The sequence below is a fragment of the Stylophora pistillata genome, chromosome 3, assembly GCF_964205215.1.
Source record: "Stylophora pistillata chromosome 3, jaStyPist1.2, whole genome shotgun sequence".
NCBI classification, from domain to species: domain Eukaryota; kingdom Metazoa; phylum Cnidaria; class Anthozoa; order Scleractinia; family Pocilloporidae; genus Stylophora; species Stylophora pistillata.
The window spans coordinates 20,364,283-20,385,000 of record NC_142521.1 but is presented as its reverse complement, the minus strand read 5'-3'; the positions used below and the strand labels follow the sequence as shown (position 1 = coordinate 20,385,000).

General features: G+C 38.2%; 1 protein-coding gene and 1 long non-coding RNA gene across 6 annotated transcripts; one reads left to right on the top strand and one right to left on the bottom strand.

Annotated features, from left to right (window-relative positions):
* The first annotated feature begins 831 nt into the window (after positions 1-831).
* LOC148734976 (uncharacterized) lies at positions 832-2,597 on the top strand. Its single transcript, XR_015999153.1, has 2 exons — positions 832-1,008; positions 1,424-2,597. It is a non-coding gene; the product is annotated as an uncharacterized LOC148734976 (long non-coding RNA).
* Positions 2,598-7,576: 4,979 nt separating this feature from the next.
* Positions 7,577-20,103, bottom strand: LOC111332879 (cytochrome P450 1A1). Of its 5 annotated transcripts, none has more exons than XM_088754224.1 (2): positions 19,303-20,103; positions 7,577-10,292 (listed from the first exon to the last, which is right to left on the bottom strand). In XM_088754224.1, exons 1-2 carry the CDS (start codon positions 19,448-19,450, stop codon positions 8,881-8,883), a joined length of 1,560 nt encoding a protein of 519 aa, XP_088610350.1. In that variant the 5' UTR covers positions 19,451-20,103; the 3' UTR covers positions 7,577-8,880. The 5 variants fall into 5 exon arrangements, 4 of the variants coding, with proteins under 4 accessions (XP_088610350.1, XP_022794081.2, XP_088610351.1 ...); XM_022938346.2 differs by lacking the exon at positions 19,303-20,103 and adding an exon at positions 13,361-13,643; XM_088754225.1 differs by lacking the exon at positions 19,303-20,103 and adding an exon at positions 12,237-12,354.
* Positions 20,104-20,718: the final 615 nt, after the last annotated feature.

The window sequence follows — 20,718 nt, the reverse complement described above, 5'->3', positions numbered from 1 at the left end:
CCTGTTTTTAATGATTACATTTTACATTTTACATATTCAACTCGGTGACTACATTATTAAATTCTTATATTTTAATATTAGCTAGTTCTTAATTCTTAATTTATTTCAATTTATATACCTTCACAAGGCTTTATAATTTCCTTTTCTTTTTTTATTTCGTGGCGTACCTGTAAACTAGCTTTTAGCTAAGCGTTCTGACCACGTTAAATAAATTGATTGATTGATTGATTGATCACGTCTAAGGGAAGACGCACAGTAAAAGTTTCTGGGAGTGTTAGAGAACGTTAAACAACAAGACGGTCTGGTTTTGGAACAAGCCGAGAAAGAGTATCTGAAGCGGCTCTCAGTAGTATGCTCAAGTCCCCTATCTGACTACTACAAGGTCTTAGTAACCAACCAGTTTGCGCTCCCTGTCATGAGCTATTTAATGGCTAATTTGAGCATGTATGCCGACGACCGTCAGATGTATGTCATGGGGAAGAAGCATGACGTTGTCGCGCAAAGTATCAAGATACATGGCGAGAAAGCTGGTACAAGAACAACTATCTCTCAACCAACTGAGAGTAGTTCCAGCTATTAACGATCAACCCGAGAAATGTTGACAAAGACAACGATAATCAAAATTTTTCTGTTGACGGTCATACTATTAAGAGAATGGGGGAAATAAGGCTTTTAGGAGTTCAAATCGATGAAAAATTGAGTTTTACTAGTCATATCAGTGATCTATGCTCTAAGGCCGGTCAAAAAGTAGGGGTCCTAGTGCGGTTACGCAATTTGATACCCTGTAATGCTAAACTATCACTTTACAGGTCTTCTGTCCCATCTAACCTACTGTCATCTAGTATGACACTTTTGTAATGCATCGGATCGGAGAAAGCTTGAGCGGATTCAGGAGCGAGCACTTAGGGCGGTAAACAAAACTAGATCAGCGTCCTATCAAGAACTGCTGAGTCGCGCCAAATTACCGACGTTGTACAATCGGCGCCTACAAGACATTGCCACTTTGATGTAAGCTAAGCAGTCTCGTACCCGAGAATATTTCTGACTTATTTAATATAAAGAACACTCAGTATAATTTACGGAACAGTGACTTCGAACTGCCAAGATTCGAAACTGTAAGATTTGGTAGGAATTCTATTAAATATATGGGACCTCTCATCTGGTCGAAGTTACCAAGACACCTAAGAACGATAGAAACTCTAAATTCGTTCAAGAAGAACATAAGAAAAGTCGATCTTTCAACTCTCGTTGAAATTTAAAACTTAACTAAATAACTTTATAATATTTTTAATTATCTACTGTAAAGAACTATTATCTACATATGTAAATGTATTTGACTTTTAAATTTTTTTAGTGTCCCCCGTTAGCTTATAGCTAAAAACATAGACACTTAAATAAAGTTTTTCATTCATTCATTCAATAGATGATTGCGATCACAAAGCAAGATGGTACACCCAGACGCCACACCAAAAGATCACACGACGATCTAAAATTTAAGAAAAAGCAGCTAAAGAGATGCCACCCATAATAGGGCCAGAATGACATATGTCAGCTGATGCAGAAGGCGACAAACGTATCAACCATCAAAGATTTCTTTAATCTTTATTGTACTTGATTAGAAGATTCTGAAGAATGGATCTCTATAGCTTGGAGGAACTAATACGATGAAGCTTAATTCAATGCTCGCAATATTGACGCTGATCCCAACTGAAATCAAAACCTAAAAAATCTAGTCCTAAAACGAGCTATTCATGAACTGTCAAACAAAGGAAAACGAACTATTCATGAGCTGTAATATATAGGAAACCGCAAGCGCTTAATTATATAAAACCACAGAGAAACATAGGAAAATAATCACGCAAATTTCGTTAATCACGCATTGTTCAAAGTTCGGTAATCACGCATTGTTCAAAGTCACGCAACGAAACTAGAACTATTCATAACATAAGCTTTGAAGCTACAATTTGCTTGTATCTTAGCCCCCAAAAACAGGGAGAGAAGTCTGTCCTCACTTATGGCCGTCCCTGTCAACAAAGATACTCCACACAATGTATTGGCTGTGATGTGCGCCACTACATTTACGTATCGGAGAATACTCCACTCTTGAAGAACCCAGAAAATCCAAAGGGTAGCATAGAGAGGTTAGCTAACAAGACCAACCACTAGATCAGCTATTGCCAGACAACGATACAAGAGATTAGATGGCGGATGGAGGGAAGATTTCTTTGGAAGAGCAACATGGACAAGAGAATTTCCAAGAATTGCTGTGATGGAGAGGAGAATGTTTACTTGCCTTAAATATGCATGAAATGACGATAAGAAACCAGCATGGAGACAGCTGTGATTTATAATTTTATCGCGCTGCAAACAAACCGTCTCCTCTCCTTCACGCCAATAAAATCGGATTTCATTTTATCTGCGTGATGTTGAGATGTTTTCTGGCTTTTTCGACCTTGGAACACTGAAAATAAAAAGAGCCAGCCAAGACGTAAATCGCTCGAGGACTGACAAATTTGAAAAGAAGAACAATCCTTTAATGCATAAGGCCAGAAAAAAGAAATTGAAAGTGAATACATGGCCACAGATGCCAAGTTCAATCGACAAGCAGAATTTTTAAATTAAAAGTGCTAAATGTTTAAATATATACAGTTGGTCAGACTATGTCTTCGTTTGAAAGGTGCAATGAAAGGTATACAAACAAAATTTTTCAGAGAAAGAAAAGCGCGATAGAACTTCCTGATATAATTTGAAAAAGGTTCGTCAAAAGGGTCCTTTAGGAAAAATAAAGCTAAATAAGAAATTTTGTAACTGTCGGTGGATTCTCGAGATTTATGGTCAGTGGCTCTTAAGGCTTGATAAATGTTGCAACACAACCTCGTTACTGATTATGACAGTCTTTCTGCGTCGCGAATAGTTCGCAAGAACAAAGTTTATCAATTTTATCTATAATAGCAACGACGTACAAACCCGTTATACTAATACTTCAAAATGGTTTGTAACTCATCAAGTAACGCCATTCTGATAAACACCAATAACGTTTGACCACACCGGAAGTGTCTTCAGAGGGAAGCCATCTCTTTTCCTTTAGTGAGAGTAGAGAGAGGGGAAAGAGGAGAGAGAGAGTAGAGAGAGAGGGGGGAGGGGGAGAGAGAGAGAGAGTAGAAAGAGGAAGAGAGAGAGAGAGAGAGAGAGAGAGAGAGAGAGAGAGAGAGAGAGAGAGAGAGAGAGACTTGTCCGTAAATATGTTTAAAGAATATTTATGTTGATTGAATATCTGAGAAATTTGATGGCTAATATTGGCTGATATCTATTATCTCAACGATAGAAGGTAAATTATGTAATTTTTATTCCTAAAGGAATTACGAAAACTGCGGACCTTATCAGCTATTGATCTCATTTGGTTTAGATAAGTGCAAATCGGAAGAAATCTGCGGATTAGAACCCAGGGACATTAGTGCGGTATTGCTCTGGTGTACGTGAAATTCACCTTACACTTTGCCCAGCTGAACAAGAAGTGTTTTTACCTGAGGTAAGTCTGCTCAATCGAGCCGTAAGCTCGATTGAGCAGACTCACCTCAGGTGTTGGCCTAGGCCAAGCGAAGTAACATTCCTTTCTTCCAAATTTTCGCCTTCTTCAGCTTGTACGATGAGTCGAAGTGAAGATTTCTGTGCGTTAACAAATTAATTGTATCTATGTTATGATCTTTAAGAGTAAAAATTAAAATCGGTTTCCATTATTCCTGAAAGTAAAGGATTGAGGCTGACAGCCATAGAGTAGAGGAGGCCTTTATTTCATTATGAACTCACCTGGAACTCTATAGCTTTGAAAAAGAAGACTTTAATTTCCTTTTTGCCCTTAAATCAACTAGAGTACAATGATACGAAGATAATTCTTTTTCTGTGCCACAATTTTAGTCTTGTTTTCTCGTTTCAGTTATCGATGAATGCTCTCCAAATCCGTGCGCTAATTAATGGCGGAAGCTGCGGCGACATAATTAATCATTAAGCATTGTTCCTGTGTGGCTGAATTCCAAGGAAAAAAGTGTAACACTGTTAAGTAAAACTGAATCCAAACTCTTTTTTGAAAGATAATTGTTCTACTTACCAGTTAACATCAATGATAAACAATGGACGAAAGGTACGATTATCAACGAGTTGTTGTGGGTTATCTAAATAAATTTAAGAAAAAAAAGATGGATCCCTTAAGCTGAATAGAATATTTTATGCTGATTAAGACTAAGTTGAGATGGGTCAACTCTCATCAACAACCGTGAGACCTGAAACGATGGACACAAATCAGAGTTCATTCCTAACCGTTTAAACTTAGTCACTAAATGCTCTTCAATGTAAAATATAACAGCAAGGATTCAGGAAGACTGAAGCTGACAATGGAAAGGGTGGATTCCCTACATATGCCCACTCGCACAGCATTGTAATTGACTAAAATCCGATAATACACTGAACAAGCTGTCCACGAAAATTTTAATCGAGTTGCACTTTTTTCGATCATGCATCATTTCCCAGCCTCTTTCTCGGAAACCTGTGATCAAAACTTTTAAACTTCCTATCATCAGGAGGCTTAAACTGGGGAATTTAGTATCCGCTGATGTTTTAGACCGAGCACATCATTACGACAAAGTATTTCTTGAAAATTTTCAGGAAATTCTTAGTGCACGTACTATGCAGTGCGAAGATATCAGTAATTCGAATCTTGAAATTCAGACCTGAGAAAAACCTCAAAATACTGATAAAATTTAGTAAAAGTTTGATAGCAGCCCCGCAACTGAGTTCTCGAAATCAAATTTCATGATTGCAAACCAAATTTTGGGGTGGGGTTACATTGTGGGATTCTGGTAAACCTAAAAGATGAAGTCATAAGATTTGTGTTGAAATGCGTCGGAATGGAAAATGGAACGACTTGCCTTGTTTCAGGATATTACATTTTCAAAAAGTGATCCTTCATGCATCCCTCATCACAACCGATCAAGGCTAATAATTTTTTCATTTCCAACTGTTTTACTCAAGCTAATTACTGTCTAGAATATCAGAGATACCAAAGTTTTTCGCAAAGGACAGAGAACATTTCAGCTGCTAAAGTGAAAGTGAATTCATTTAATTTGTAAATATCAGAAAATTGGTCGATGTACGAAGCTAGGTTTGATACTTCCCTTTAGTTTTGCTCTGGACTAGGGTCTTCTTAAACGAGACCTAAAAATGTCCATTACCAAAATGAAGTAAAGAAAAAAAATAACAAGTCTTATTTACACGGGATCAAACATTAGGGCTTTAAAAAGCACCTTTTTATGGTCATTTCCTTGTTTGAGGAGATTAAACTCTTTTGTTAAAGCACAAAAGCTTGAAGTGTCGACTACCTCAGCGCGAAATTTGAAATAATCGTGAACTTTAAAAAATTTGCTGAAGCACGAAGTTTAGGATTGAGACGGTTTTCATCATTCAGTCGCTCTGCTTCTGTTTCGATTGGACTCGAAATCGAACTCTTAGAATAAGTAATCCAAAGCGTCCTTTAAGGCCAACTTGATACTGAACTCGAACCGCCCAAACTCGATGGACGACGACTATTCCTTTTTGAACGGCGTAAAATGTAGCTAATTCAAACGCAAAACCACTGTTGAGGATCAGGTATAAAACATCGCCGAGTTCTTTCCCCGTCTTGGTGAGGCCCTGGGGCAGTGCCCTACCTGGCGCATTCGAAACTCTGTTGAAACAGGAAGGAGATACAATGATTATAATGTAAATGGTTTGAAACTAGATTTAGCGATTGATCGTGTGCTCTGATCTATCGAGTAAGTGCACTCTAAAAACGTGTAAAAAAGGACTTTTTTGTGTTATAGTGATCGGCTTTTTGGAGATTAAATCTTAACGGAATTCGCACCAGAGTCAAATTGTCTGTCATTCGAGTGTCTTAAGTCTAAATGCTGATAGTTTCGAAAGAAACTGTTTGGGGCTGCGTCGGTGGGGGTAACGAAATAATTTGGATATATCAACAAAGTTGAAATGGTAAATTGGCCACCGTAACAAAGGGCTAATGCTCGAAACGTCAGCTTTTGTAATCGTTACGGTGGCCAATTTACCATTTCAACTTTGTTGATATATCCAAATTATGTCTTAAGTCTAGTTCGTAAAAACCGATCCGCCAGTCATACCGCGATCATAATGTTAATTTGCTGTAAGAAGAATCGTAATTCAGGTGTGTTTGGTTAGTTTCCTTATAAACTGCTTTGCCCCTCTCTCCTGAAAACAGTGCTAAGATAAAAGCTTAATTTTACCTTTAAAAACTGGACTCAACGAAAAACGTGCGAAAGTAAATGCTTCTTATATTCTTCTTGCCTCCGTGATTGAGTCAGCGGAATGTTCAAGAATTATTCTTCTCGAACCCTCGTGACTTATCTGCAAAATCATTATCGTATTTTTAGAAAGTGCGATTTGCTGCTCCTTCTGACTGATTGTTCGGTAGGAATCCGACACGCAAAAGGAAAAACCAGCTTGCTATGCTTTCATCATTACAGTAAGTAGCTTATAGATTGTGCCTGATTATACATCCCTCAACTGACTAATATCTTGAAAACAATAGAAAATTTTGACTTGTCCTGTAGGTAACGTCATTAGCTTTATTTAATATGAGTGTTTATTTTGTGCTTCCTAAACAGCCAACACAACGCAAATGATTTAGAGTGGTGTACTTTTATAGAATTTTTTCAAAATTTCACTTCAATGTTTCGAAGGGTGAATATCACACAATGAAATGTACTCAAGTTTGAACTTCAACCAAAAGCTGCACTGTTTTCTTTGGTATTTATATATTTATAACAGTTCAGCGATAACACAGTCCTTCCTAAGCTGTATTTTTAAGAAACTGTTGACTTAAATTTGCAGGTCCTCCTTTGGACTTTTCTTGTTTGCTAATTATTTAAGTCGCCGTTACAGGCACTGCAACTGCACAATTGAAATTACCTTCTTTATTCAGCTGAGAACTCGCATAGCTTTTACGCTCTCGTCATGCAATGATACCAATTGGTCTAAAGGGGAACTATTTATCGGGGTTTTCCTTTTTCTTTTTTTTTAAATCAGGCTATAATGTCAATGTGAGTTGTTTATACATCTTAAAAATCCAGAAAGTGATTTCGCAAACGACTTGTTTTGAAATTGTGCAGCTAATTCAAATACCACTGCTTTAATAACCAAAGTACGAGTTATTGACTTCTATGACATTTTATAAGCTGTTATCGCTATAGTGAGTGCGTGAGGTGGTATAATCTTAACTTTTCTGAGACAAATCTAGCCTTGATAAATGTTATTGAAAGTTCGTTGTTGAATCTTCAATTTTGTGTATTTAAGAAACGAAACTTAATACAACATCCGTAGCTAAATTGCTCATCATAAATACTTTGGTGCCGAGCCCTTCAAATGTCAAAATCCTACCTATTTGTCTCCTAGTCACAACAAGTGGATTCCGAAGTATTTTAGACAGAGAAGGTGACCAAATTCCATTCATCAACTTTTGCATCAGAAGGCAAAAGAGTGAAAATTTGTCTGGGACCCCCAAAGAAAAATACCATTATAAATGAAACGAATTCAATTTTTTTCCTTTTTATAAGATTGTACAAGTTCAGGGTTCCAAGTCAAATGTTTTGAGAAGGAACCGTCTTAACTAGGGTATAAATACGGAGCCTATATTCACACTTCGTTAAAGCTGGTCCTTATTTACGGGCGTTCATCACGGCATCTTATCCAAGGTAATTCATTATGGCTGTCTGCGGTTTTTTACTGACTGGATTGCCCTAACAGGAAAATTATTAATTTCACAAAAGTGGACAATCTCAGTGAATACACTTGTTTTAAGACTGAATATATAGAAGAAATACTACTCCCTTGTTGGTAAAATGTTCATGTTTATGTTTATTTGCTGTAGGCCAAAAAATACGTTAATATCGTTCTCCTGTAAGCCCAAAGATTACAGTCTCTTTCTAATCATAATCTGTCCTAATATACGTGACTGGTTTGCTGCAGAATCGCAGGAAGTGGTGATCATGGAAATTTCAAACACTAATGATGTCTTTCTTCATTACTTTCTCAGCAGCTATATTTTAAAGCCGGGCCTTTTGCTTCAGTAAAAAGAGACTGGGCAACCCCTCAAGGGGATGCATGCCAAATTTTGGCTTTTAGTCAACATGGCTATGTGGTTGAAATGCCTTCAGCCAATGAAGAAGTTGAATATGGCGAGACGAGCCAAATTGGAAAATAATTTTTTCTACACTTTACGCTTTCGACATTACCGATTTTAACAATGTGCAGGATGCTTGTCACATCTAAAGCGAGGGTTCATTTCGTAGTGTAGTGTTCGACAAAAAAGATCAGAATGTGTAAGATTCAAATCCTTAAAGGGTTTCATATTCTTAATTACTCACGCTAGCAAGATATGCTTAACAATTTTCTTTGGCACAGTGTCACATTGATAAACAAGAAACACGGTTAGCCTTAAAATAACAAAATTCGACCGTTACATCAAATTCCTATCACAAGTTGGCTCAAAATATAGAAGTGAGAATTTTTTAGCAAACCGATGCCAATATAGTCCTAAAGGGCCAAACACAATAATTGCAATTTCACACGTAAATGCGAGTATTTATCTCAGCGAGTACATAATACACCGTCATTGTGGTATTACGGCATTTTTCCACTATAATTTGTGCGGTTTAAAAATCAAAACCGTGAAAAGCCGTGTAAGATAAGAACAATAAAAAATATCTTGTTCATGAATACGTAACTAAATTACGTAAATAAATTACCCAAGATTCTTTTAAAGTTTCCTGAGATTAACTGAAGAAGTATTGTCACTTTGTCTGATTTCAATGAAGCTCTTCAGCTGCGCTCTTCGATCAACGTAAAAAATTTCTCTGGCATCAGGGTGAGGCCGAAATGCCCCTCAAGATTAATACCTTGATATTCAGCAGGCAAACCGTCCTGCGAGAAACGGAAGCTGTGAAGTAATGCAGCAAGGAATACAGGTAAGGTTTTCATGGCAAGGCTTTCTCCAGGACACCTACGACGACCTCCTGAAAAGGGCAAGAAGCCTCCAAATGTCTTCGGATCGATCAGCTCTCCAGCACCATTGAGGAAACGTCGCGGGTTGAAAACATCCGGGTCTTTCCAGATTGCTGGATCGCGATGCAGAGACCACAAGTTGATGAACACCATTGTGTCTTTTGGGATTGTGAAGTCGCGAATGGTTGTTTCAGTTGTAGTTGAGTGAGGAATCGCCAGAGGCGCAACACTTGTCACCCTCAGAAGTTCGTAGACCGTGGCTTGGAGCAGAGGAAGGGAAGGGATGTCTGTAAGGGTTGGAAGCCGATCTCGTCCAATCACATTGTCTAATTCATCTTGCAACTGACACTGAATCTCGGGATGCTTGATTAAGTATGCCAGGCCCCAGTAAACAGTTATGGACGAGGTGTCCAAGCTTGCACCGAAGAGCTCTGTCAAAACTTGAACAATCTGTTCATCATTCAAGAGGGGAGACATTTCTACTTGAGTGTTTTCACTGTTCTGACCATTCTCTGCCTCTTTCATCGTTTCTTTCTCAAGGACATTTATAAAACCATCGGCAATATTGCGAACTTGGCCCTCAGTGTAGGTTTCTTTGTTTTTCAGAAACATCTTTTTGGTGGCAGCTGAGACTTCTTTTAATGCAAGTACTAGCTTTGTGAGCGCTCTATTGGGAAGATGCTTCAAAAAAGGCAAGAAATCAATGTGACTACTGCCATGCACAGCCTCTCGGTAGTTGTCGGCAAGCTCGAGTATACGTCGGAGGTCTTGGTCGTCGTATGAACGGTTGATTCCAAACAGCGCATTTAAAATAATATTGGCTGTGGCAAACTTGAGAGTGATTCGGACATCAAAGGCTTTGCCTTTCTGTTGCTTTAAGCAGCAGATCAAGCGTTCAGATTCCTGAAAAAGCTTCTTCTCCAAGCTACTTGTATCCTTTGCAAAGTTGTGAACTGCTGCAACGCTCATCTTCCGACTCAGCCGCCACTGAGGTGTGTAGTCGCCTACAGTGAGACTGTTACCGTCAGGATTGGCAAGATCGAAGGTGTACAATCGTGGTCTGCCGGCAAAAACTGTCGGCTTCTTTATAATTGTCTCTTGAATGACGTTGAATCCATTGAGCACAACAACTAAACGATTTCCGAGCATTAAGCTGAAAACGTCTCCGTATTTGTCCGCCATTTTTGTGAAGGCAATATGAGGGTTGCGTCCCACTCGGAAACACGCTCCTGTTGATAGATCAAGTACATTTAGAGATCATGAACGGACAGGGTTTTAACTAAGAAATAAAAAACTTGAATAATGAACACGAGAATCTATCATTTCCTAATTTTATTACTATTGTTACCTCTACAAAATTTGGATAAAGATAACTTTATCAAGAAAAGTAAAAGCAGTCAGCAATATCATGTACGTGTTCAAAATTGATTAAAGATATTTCTTCTGAAACTAAAATTCCTTTATGACTTTAAGCTTGTTCCTCGTTGTGGCATTGATAATTTCATAACAAACATTTGCGATCGTGTACACAAAGTTTCCCAGGCTTTCAGCCTGACCTGCATAATTGCTTATCTCTCTGAAACTGCACACCATATAGCATCAAGTCTGATCCTTAAAACATTCCTTCACGTGTTTTGCGTATATAAAAGACTTAACGTAACAACTAAAACTGTGCCAACCAGATATCCCTCTCCAGAGCTAAATACTTTCGACGGACCCTGAGATACCTTTTTTATTTGGTATGCTTAACCCGAACGCCCTTTCCGACGAATGAAATAATTTTACTTGTATTACGAAGTTGCGCACGTGAGGACTTAAGCATATCAAATTAAAAAATCTGCAATCGTTTGAAAAGGGTCAACTGACTTCTTTCTCTTTCGTTAAATATATAATTTAACCCTCGGGGGTTTAAGCGAGCGAAGCATATTTATAATTGGCAAGAGTCACGCATTTCACAGGATGTATTTCGTCAGGCATAATTTGCTGCATCGAGGACGGGCGTAAGACACGAGACCCAAAAGGGTTATCAGCCACGTACGTCGGCGACCGTTGCTGTGCGAAAAGAAAGAACGGAATTTGTGGTTGTTAATTTCATTGATCTTTGCAGGAATCTTTTTAAAAGAATGCCGAAAACAGATGCTTCTCTCATTAACCTTTACACCGCTTTTCCCTTATTAGCGACGACTGAATAGGGAAGTATTTACTGGATCTTCATAAGTCGTTCCGTCGAATTTCACCCCCTCTGCTAGCTTCGAATTCCGGCGTTGTCGTTATGTGGCGATGAGGCATTTTAATGCAAGCTGACGTTCTGAACAGTAGATGCACAAATGTACTGTCCTTTGAGTTCATTCAATGAAGAAAAAAAAAAAAAGGGGGGAATAAAGAGCATGCACAGTTGAATTTCGTCTGTCGATTAAGCTTTGTAGATATCTCAATAAGAAGGTTACATCCTGTCTATCTTGCTGGTTCATGGTATTTCAAAATGTTTTAAACGTCTGAAAGGTGCTTTGCGATTGAAAGCGATATCGACTCCCTCATCTCAACTCGCCTCAAGTACTTAACGACGCCTCAAAAAAGGCTTGTACCTGATATGCTTCCATGACATCAATACCGAGTGCAAGGAATTTTTCAATGATTAATAAAAAAAGGAAATGGTCTAAAGAAAAATTCCTTCGCTGAGTCATCCCTAGCGAAGGCTTAAGACATGCAATGGACTCTTCTACATTAGGCCATGATCATGGCATATGCATACTAAATAGCTTCTTGGACAATTGATACTTGTTTTTAAGGTTTTCATTCATTTAAAATGAAGGTCAGTGGATCGTATTAAACATTTTGTGGCTTAAACGCGGCGTCTTTTACACTCAGCTGAAACAAAACCTGGTTAGATCCAACGTTGTTCATTTGGAGAGAGAAATGGACTAGAATTGCATGTACTAAAATCGTGCAAAAATTAAACACCTTCAGCCACAGTAGACAATTTTTAAATATTATCATTAGCACTGGTTTGAAAAATGGTAAAATTTTGTACAGTTTATTTCGAAAGCCGTCTTGACGCATGCATTGATTTGAATTCTTAACAGTTTCAGCTGCACACTCCATTTGGGTTATGCCACAATGCTCAAACTTCTCATGTTTCTAGGTCTGAGTTTCAACACAAGTAATGAACTGACCTGAGCTCACACCAATGGTCCAAATATATCGAACATTGTGTTTTCTCAAACGTTGGCACTCTACTTTAAAAAATATGATCAGAAACTCTGTTCTATTTTATCACCATAAAGGTGGGATAAGATCACTTCAATTCTACTGGTTTCAAAGCGCCATCCTTTCATTACAAGCTACCTAGAAACGTAACAAGCTAAAGCTCAAAGCAAACCTCCAAAGGTTAATAACAAGTAAGTACATAATCTTTCTTTCGGTCAAATCTCGTCCTCTAACCTATTTCAAATTAGATATCTTCTACCGCACGACAAAATCTTCGTTCTTCCAACTGGCCCCACTCAGCGTTGCAAAGATAGAAAAGAATGAAGTTTAATTTTTCTTACTCGACACATTTTTAAGACGGATCCTCTAAATACAAGGAAGTTCAGAGACTGCATTTTAATTTAGGTACATTGACCCATGGCGGTTTTAGCCAAGGCATCTAGATGCATTATTTTCTGTGGTCATGACTTTTGCTGAAGTAAGAACAAAGCGACGTCACGGCTATCGGCTGAGAACACGCAATAATTGCTTTGTTCGTGCGCAACTGTCATGCAAGGCGTGGGTACAGCCGATAATTCCAATAGTTATTGAATCGTTACGCAGTGATCGTTAATTTGGAGAACAAGGAATTTTTCCCTGAAATAATTGACTCAGTGGTAAACTGAATTTCATGTGAAGCAAAGGAGTATTCGATTAAGGATGTCTAGACCTCTTCGTCCTCTATCAATAGTTTTTCTTCCTTACCCCGTGTGGAATAACTCAATACGGTTCTTGCTTACACCGACATTATTATCTCCTTCTTGCAAAACTTCAAAGGACTTATTTAAATTGACTCTTACAACTTTGACAATGCTGAAATCAATTGTTGCCATTTTGTTAGTCTGATCTCATCCCATCCATTTTTTGGAAAATTTATGTGGCACTTGTAAGAGCAAAAAGTTTTCGATTGCAAAAGTAGAGAAAGGTGCAAACTTTTATGCCTTTTGACGAGCTGAAATCGTGGCGAACGCCTCATGAGATGACAAAAAAGTTTTCGATAACAGCCGGTGTATAGAGAGTTAAATTTATTCCAAAAGATAAATAACCTTACCTATTGCTGGTAAGCCCCAAGGTCCTGGAGGCAAATTAGAAAAAGAATTTTCCCGTGCTGACTTTCTCTTCAGGAAGAAACAAGTCAGGAAGCAGAAGAGCAAAATCGGTGCAGCGGATAGGCTGTCTGTAATTGAAAAACTCCCCATAGTCATTGGAATGTGAGGTACAGAGCTTTTCTTCTGATCAGTAAGCTGTTGCTTCTGTTGCTATCAAGGTTCAAATGATCTCAAGAGGTTGTGATTGGGCATAAATATGCAAACCAAGTGTTACACTCCGGTGAACCCTTATCTAGTTGTCGGCGTTTATCACGCCATACTCTTGGGGGTGATAAAGGTGACCTATTATCAAATTGATCGGCGGTACTTTCTGCAAAGTTGAATGTTTTTACCGATCAAACGAAGATTTGGCAATGCTAGATGAACGGTGAAGTACCTTTTGACTTTGGGCCACTCAATGCAGAGTATTTTCGTCTCACTTATGAAAAATAAAGACCAACCAGTGTAAGGTTTGTGAAGCGGAGTTAATGCATTGAAGAGAATTGAGTTGTCAATCTTTGAGGTTATATTTAGGAAATGTCAAAGGTTGACTGCCGCCCTTTTCGCTGTCGTGTGCCGTCGCTTATTTTCACGTTATAAGTCTATTTACAAATAAGAGCGTTAACAATGCCGCCTGCTATTTTCTGATTCCCACCGTAGGCAGAATTTTTTTAATCAAATTACCCATGGCTCGATCGCCTCACAAAGGATAAAATAGCGAAGGATTCTGTACAAAGGAATGCTGCTAAGTAATAGACAGAGATTTATTAGGCTTCATATGGGGTATTGTTTTGCTTTGTTTTCTGGCTGTGTTCATGCGAACGGTTCAGTTTCTCAAAGCTATTTTTAGACAAGTTCCTCGCTGTATGGAAACAAGACGAGAGGTCACTTATTTCTTGAACAATATGTTAACAGTCTTAACCACTTTCATTGCAAAATAATATCAGAAGACATTTACGTTTTACATTTGACTTTGAGAAAGCACATGCTATCGTAATGCTAGTTGTAATCAACGAGCTTGAACAGACAAGAGACAGCAGTCGGCCCTTCATCAGTGACTGCTTGACGTAAGAAACTTACGAGGTGATTTAGCAAGTTCAAAGCCTTATTTTTGAGAAGTCTACTGTTTTATTAAAAAAAAAAACAAAAAAAAAACCCTTCTTTAATCGAATACTTTCACTCAGACATGCAATATCAATTTGGTCGGGGTGTAAGCTAGTTGAGCCATCTTAACTGTTGAGAGATCATGATCGCCACCCTTATCAAGTTACATGTAGGAATGTGCTTCAAAGATAGATTAATGCCTTAATCTTGAACGATAAGTATTGAATCTTTTTATATAGATCAAAGTCTTTACGAATTCTTGGTTTCAGTATTAGAGGGCGATCACATTGTTAAGCAACTTCGAGAAGAAGTATTGATTTTGTGGCTGAAAGATGTCGTGACCATTCCCATCTGAGCACTTATTGAATTGCATAGGCTTTACTCGTCCATGAATCGAGTATTTCACCCACCGCCTTTTTCTTTATTGTACAATTATTTGAATGATAGTCAAAGTTACCGGCAGAGAGAAAGCTCTATACCGGTAATGTGTTTAAAACTGGCTTTAACTGTTTACCTCAGTTCGATTGCATTGCTGAAGAACTTGGCGATGATATGAGAATGTTCGAACATCATCCTCGTTGCTTGACGATTAAGTAGAACTTATGGATAAAGAACCTTCGAATTACCACAAAAGTAACCCGATTATTTTATTGATTCTTGCGGTTGCTAAAGAATATTGACCCATTCGTAAGGGTTTGGTTTACTGTTATTACCCGAGCAAAATTTTTAACATTTGAGAAGATCAGCTCATGAAACTTTTAGATATGTTGTTTAACTTAAATAAGTTGAACCAGAGCAATAAAATTTCAGTGAAACAGTTTTATCAAACGCTCTACATACTCTATGATCATCAACAATTGAAAGCGTGTATCACTGACATTACAGAGACGCCCAAATGCAGACTGTCAGAAGCCCTTCTTAAGTTAAATATTCTCGAGGTCTCTATATTTGCTTTTTCAGCCCTTCTTCAGATCAAATTTTTTAAAACTCCGTTCGTTTTACATTCGCGAAAGTTTACATTCTTTCGAGAGAAATTCCAACTGATGAGTATGCATGTATAGAAATTTACAAACACCAATCGAATGCACACAAATGGGAAAAATATTCTATTTGTTAAGAATACAGGATGTTTCATCGGACTTCAATACGCATGTCGTTCGTTGATAAAGGGAATGGTTCGCTTTTATCTTTCCAGTTTTTTATTGCCATTTTTCAAACTACTCGACTACCCAAAGGGAAGCTGGCCCGAAAGAGGAACACAGCTGGTCACTTTAGACATCGCTTAAGTGCAGCTTGGAGAAGTGGCATAGGGGCTAAATCCCCCTAGATCGGGAAATCATTTCAATTTACTGTGTAATTGCACGATCCTACCCGTCATAAAATTGGTATTGATTTTCAGCATACTTGAATAAATATGCCACATCACTCCGGTAAATGGCTACGCGGATGGTAGAGTCGAAGCTACCCCCGAAGACACATGCAAGACGTTAATAACATTTCCTTCACGTTCGCTAAGCGAGGGTCAATTTACGGAAAGTTCACACTGTTTGAATTGACTTTTCTCTTTCTCCTCCATCGTTTCCTTCCTGACTACGTTGACATTCTGTGGATGTCTTTGTTCTTCTCAGACAACCTTCGAGCGGTATCACCACCTTTGGTGCAATTTGGAGACTGGAGAATATTCTGCTTAGGCAGTGCTTCAAAGAAATCAGGAAACCTTTTTGGCTACTACCCCTCAAATTTTTTACAGAAATGTGACTCGAGTAACGAATTTTTGAAAACCTTTTTATCGCCTTTTGGGAAGATGAACTCAAAAGGACATCAACAATGAATGTTTAATGACGCTCGAAACGTCAGCTTTTGTAATCGTTACGGTGGCCAATTTACCATTTCAACTTTGTTGATATATCCAAATTATCTCGTTACCCCCACCGACGCAGCCCCAAACAGTTTCTTTAGAAACTATCAGCCTTTATTCAACAATAATGTTGGTTTTGGCAAACTTGAGACCCACGTAGTGTTAACAAGTTTTGCTTCTGCAGCTCGAGTTTCGGTGTCTGAGCCAAGGGTAATTGAGACTCCAGCGACATTTTTCATACATACAAAGTTGATATTTGTTTTGCGAAGTTTAGTATCAAGGTGAAGCCTCTTGCACCTCGAGACAGGAAGCAGATAAGAACTAAGAGCTTAACATCACAGCGACGGTTATCCAGCTTAGGCTTATCTTATGAAAGTTATAAACTGTTGAAGACACAACAGCTAGTGCAAGGCTGGTACTGCGAGGATTATAGCCATGTATTAAAGGCCGAAGAGTCTGATGTGGCCTTCTAGAATAGCATCGAGTTCATATTAAACCATCACTAAACGATCCTCAAGCATGAGGCCACACATGTCATTTGGTTTTTGTGTGACTTTGGCAAAATAAAGACGTGGATTGCTTCCCAGAAGGAAACTAATATAATAGCTTTGCGCTTGCATCTTTTGGAATATGAAACAGCTTGATATGTATGTATTTACATATCTCTCTACGAACCAGAAAAATATGCTCGGTGTGAACGATCCTGGACAAGAGCTTTTTAACTAAGGTAAAAAAAAACTCAGGGTGTAGATTTCGGCTGATTAAAATCTCCAGAGCTTTTCAATGTCATATGATGTTATTTACTCTTTACAAAGCCTATCAATGATAGGATGCGTTTCTTAATTTGCTTAAGCCCTTTTCCATTGACCATGCATAGTGCTTAGAAAAATGTATTCTTAGGCGAAACATACCTTTAAATACTAGGTCACAAACCTCGATGGCTACCTTTCCTGAAGAAAAGAGGCAACACACGAACTGACAATTTATTACTTACTGAAGTTTACATATGCATGCTGCACACTTTTCTCTCCCCTAATTAAACTAGCTCTGTGACATGAAATTACCACAGCTCGGGAACATCCGTTCATGTTGTCGGCTTTCTTGCGATGTAAAATCCATATGATTGTCATGGGATGTGCATCATACTGAAACAAGGCAAGATCAATGTATTTTTGGGCAGCTTTTTTTCATTTTTCTTCAGAACACGTGCTTCATTCCTGAAATAAGCAGCCACAAAATATTTTGGAAACAGTTAGGGTCAGACAAAAAGAGTACTAGCGGTGATCTCCAAACATCACTAAAGCGTTCATACTGGTTGGAACTGAAACGTAAACCCTAGTAGTCACCTCGATCAGCAAGTAAATACTGAGTTGATTGTATTCATGATCGCTTAACACGATGTTGGATTGTTCAAACACTACGTGACTTATTGATTGTTTGACGTTTGATTTATGACAAGTTTTTGATTTGCTGTTTAACAAGAAAAAAGGTCACCGACTTGCGGTTTGCGCGTGGTTTATATTTATTACCAGAATTAGAAGCGGACGTTGAAGACGGTTGTTTGATTCTCAATAGAGCGGTGTCTGGTTTCAAACGATTTGTAGCGAAGCCCTTGCTTTTTTTTTTTTTTTTTTTTTCACATTTTATATTTAGCTCGCACTCATCAAAAGAATGTAGGTTTTATATTTCAACTAAGTTCACTTCTGAAGTACGTGTCAAAATTGATCACATTGTGTAAGACATTTGCGGCTCTGGTGGCAGAAGGTCACCAAATGATAGATGTTTTGTAAACAAAGTCTAAAGAACATGGTGCATTCAGTCTTTTAAGCGTCAAAAGGGATAACTAAAGAACTCCAAAATAAATAACCAAATAACTTCTCCAAATTAGTAATTTTTTCACTTAACTGATCAGTATACCATGATCAAGTGGCTACAAGTCACTTTCATTACGAAAGTCATTACGAAAGTCAGATGCTAACATTAACGAATTTAACGACACGTACACCTCCTTAACAAGTGTTTAACACATTTCGCTGCCAGTAATCCTACAGAAACGAAAAACTAACGCACAAAAATGATCGGGTGCAAAGACATTTGCAGATTATGGAAAAAAATGTTGTTTCAATTTCGGGGGTTTATCAACTTTCATTTTAAGTTATTAATAGCCGGCTAAAAATACGCAACGTTCGCTTCGTTCGCACGCGGAGACTGCCTAGAGGGCCGAGTGGCTGGCACATAAACAGCTTCACCGTGTCGATTATATTCCCGATCTAATAAATACAAATAAAATATTCAATATTACATCTAACGAAATAGGAGAACGTTCTTGATACGTAATTATGTTACTTTAGAATAAGCCCATGCAACAAGGGTGCAGTCTCGATACTGACTGACTTCGCACCTGCCGTGGACAGAAAAGTCCAAAATCTCATCCATAACTCTTCTTTCTGGCTGCCATATACCTCTTTTTAAATTAGTCAGTAGAGAGAATTCGGTGTTGTTATATCAGGTCAACATGGTTATTGTAAATGAGCCTCATCTATACGATGAGTGCAGGAGGTTTCCTTTTACCCCCATCACATGTATGTCGGATAAACTATTGATATCGTTGATTTTACCTTCCTCTGTGAAAGTAATGGGAAAAGCGAAATTCACAACAACTAATCCTGTCACAATTTAAGTTTAAGGCAACTGATTTTCAAAGCCCCAATGGAAAACATTCGCTGTTTGTGTCTTATTTCTGATCAAATTACGATGGCCCAAGAACAAAAGCATTAACGATATATTCGAGGGACCTTTGAACACCTCTAGTCATTTTGATAATCTTCTTTTTTTTTTAGCCAAAGAGGAAATGATCTTACCTACCGAACTTACGTGGGTGTACACACGTCTGGAAACATCCAGACGAGCTAAAAGCACGGAAAGGGGTGTGCAAGGTCTCACCTATTATTGGAATACCCCAAGGTCCTGGAGGCAAATTTGAAGTATTCTTTTGCCATATTGCTTTTCCAGCATGAAACGCACCAAACTGCAGAAGGCAGAGGAACACGACCTGACCAACTGATATCAGTTCTTCTAACATAAAGCTCATGGTTACTGCTCCTGATGTACGTAGTGTAACTTGTCCTCTATTCGCGGGGCTGCTTTCGCCGTTTACTGGTGCAGTCTTAGATTCATGGACGAATTGCCTCAAGGAAGAGAGGCTTTGGTGTAAACATGCGGATTAATTGTTTACACCTCATTGAGTGTTAATGAATCTATATCGGCAATCATCACGCCATCAAGTGCTAATCTTGTGATCAAAAGTGTCTGAAAATGTGGATAAATTGGAATGGCGTGGTCCCCTTCTGACTCTTTGGGCGCCTTTACAATCCTTCTGTGAATCGGTGAAACTGTTTCAAAAAGCATTGCACGCCGTGTGATCATCATAGCTTAAAGTTTGGCCACAGTGATGGGTTTCCCAAGTACAACAGGTCAGATTCGCACGGATCATTTGAAGCAGACGCAGACACCTCGAACCTTCTAAGAAAAGAAGACCTTAATCAAATTGATATTTTCGTCACACAATTTCAGCGAAATGAGTGAAGACGATTTATCAACAGAACTGAGTTTCTATGCCGACTCGATTGTAGCGTTTATTTGATATTTTTATCGGAACATTATAAAACTCAATTTACATAGGCTATATTTATCAGCAATTGTGGAGTGGTTGATATTTTAGGACCCTCGTGAACTTAAGGAGAAAGTGGACATCGATGTTACTGAAACATTTTAAAAAAATGAAAAGGAATATACTTTTGCTCAGAAAAGCATTGTTTGTGGAGAATAAGAGCTTAGTTTGTTCTCAATTCTTCATTATTGTGGTCAAAAGACAGATAATAGTTGAATGGTGTTCATGATAATAATCTAGATTATGATTATTGAGAAAGATTGTTTCGTAAACAGTTATTTAATGATCAAGCGGTGAAATAAAATCCATATACCTTAAAGAGGGAAGAGTTTTCTGACGGCTCACGATCAAAATCAAGAATCCGCTATATTGGGCTAAAACTAACTTAACTTTTTAATGTCATGCGTGATCTTTAGTTTGTTTTAGCTAGTGTTCGGTGAGCTCTTTCTAAGTGGCAATGAAACAAAGAAATGGATCAATTCGCTGGGACATTTTCAATGAAGCATCAAATAAATACAAGTATCATTAGAAAGAGGCCTTTACAGAAAAATATTCTTGGTTCTAATTATAACTTATCAACGATTTCAACAACCGTTTAAGCCAGCTAAGAATTAGTGTCCCACTGACTCTTGAGTCGGCTAGCTTTCATTAAACTAGTTAATATGACTATTGTGTTCCGTTTGGGAAAT

Bases quoted from the DNA above. Each gene is read 5' to 3' on its own strand.
- LOC111332879 (XM_022938346.2), bottom strand. From the start codon at position 13,514: ATGACTATGGGGAGTTTTTCAATTACAGACAGCCTATCCGCTGCACCG. The intron at 10,293-13,360 runs GTAAGGTTATTT...ATCTATCAACAG, and splicing joins TTGGGGCTTACCAGCAATAG to GAGCGTGTTTCCGAGTGGGA.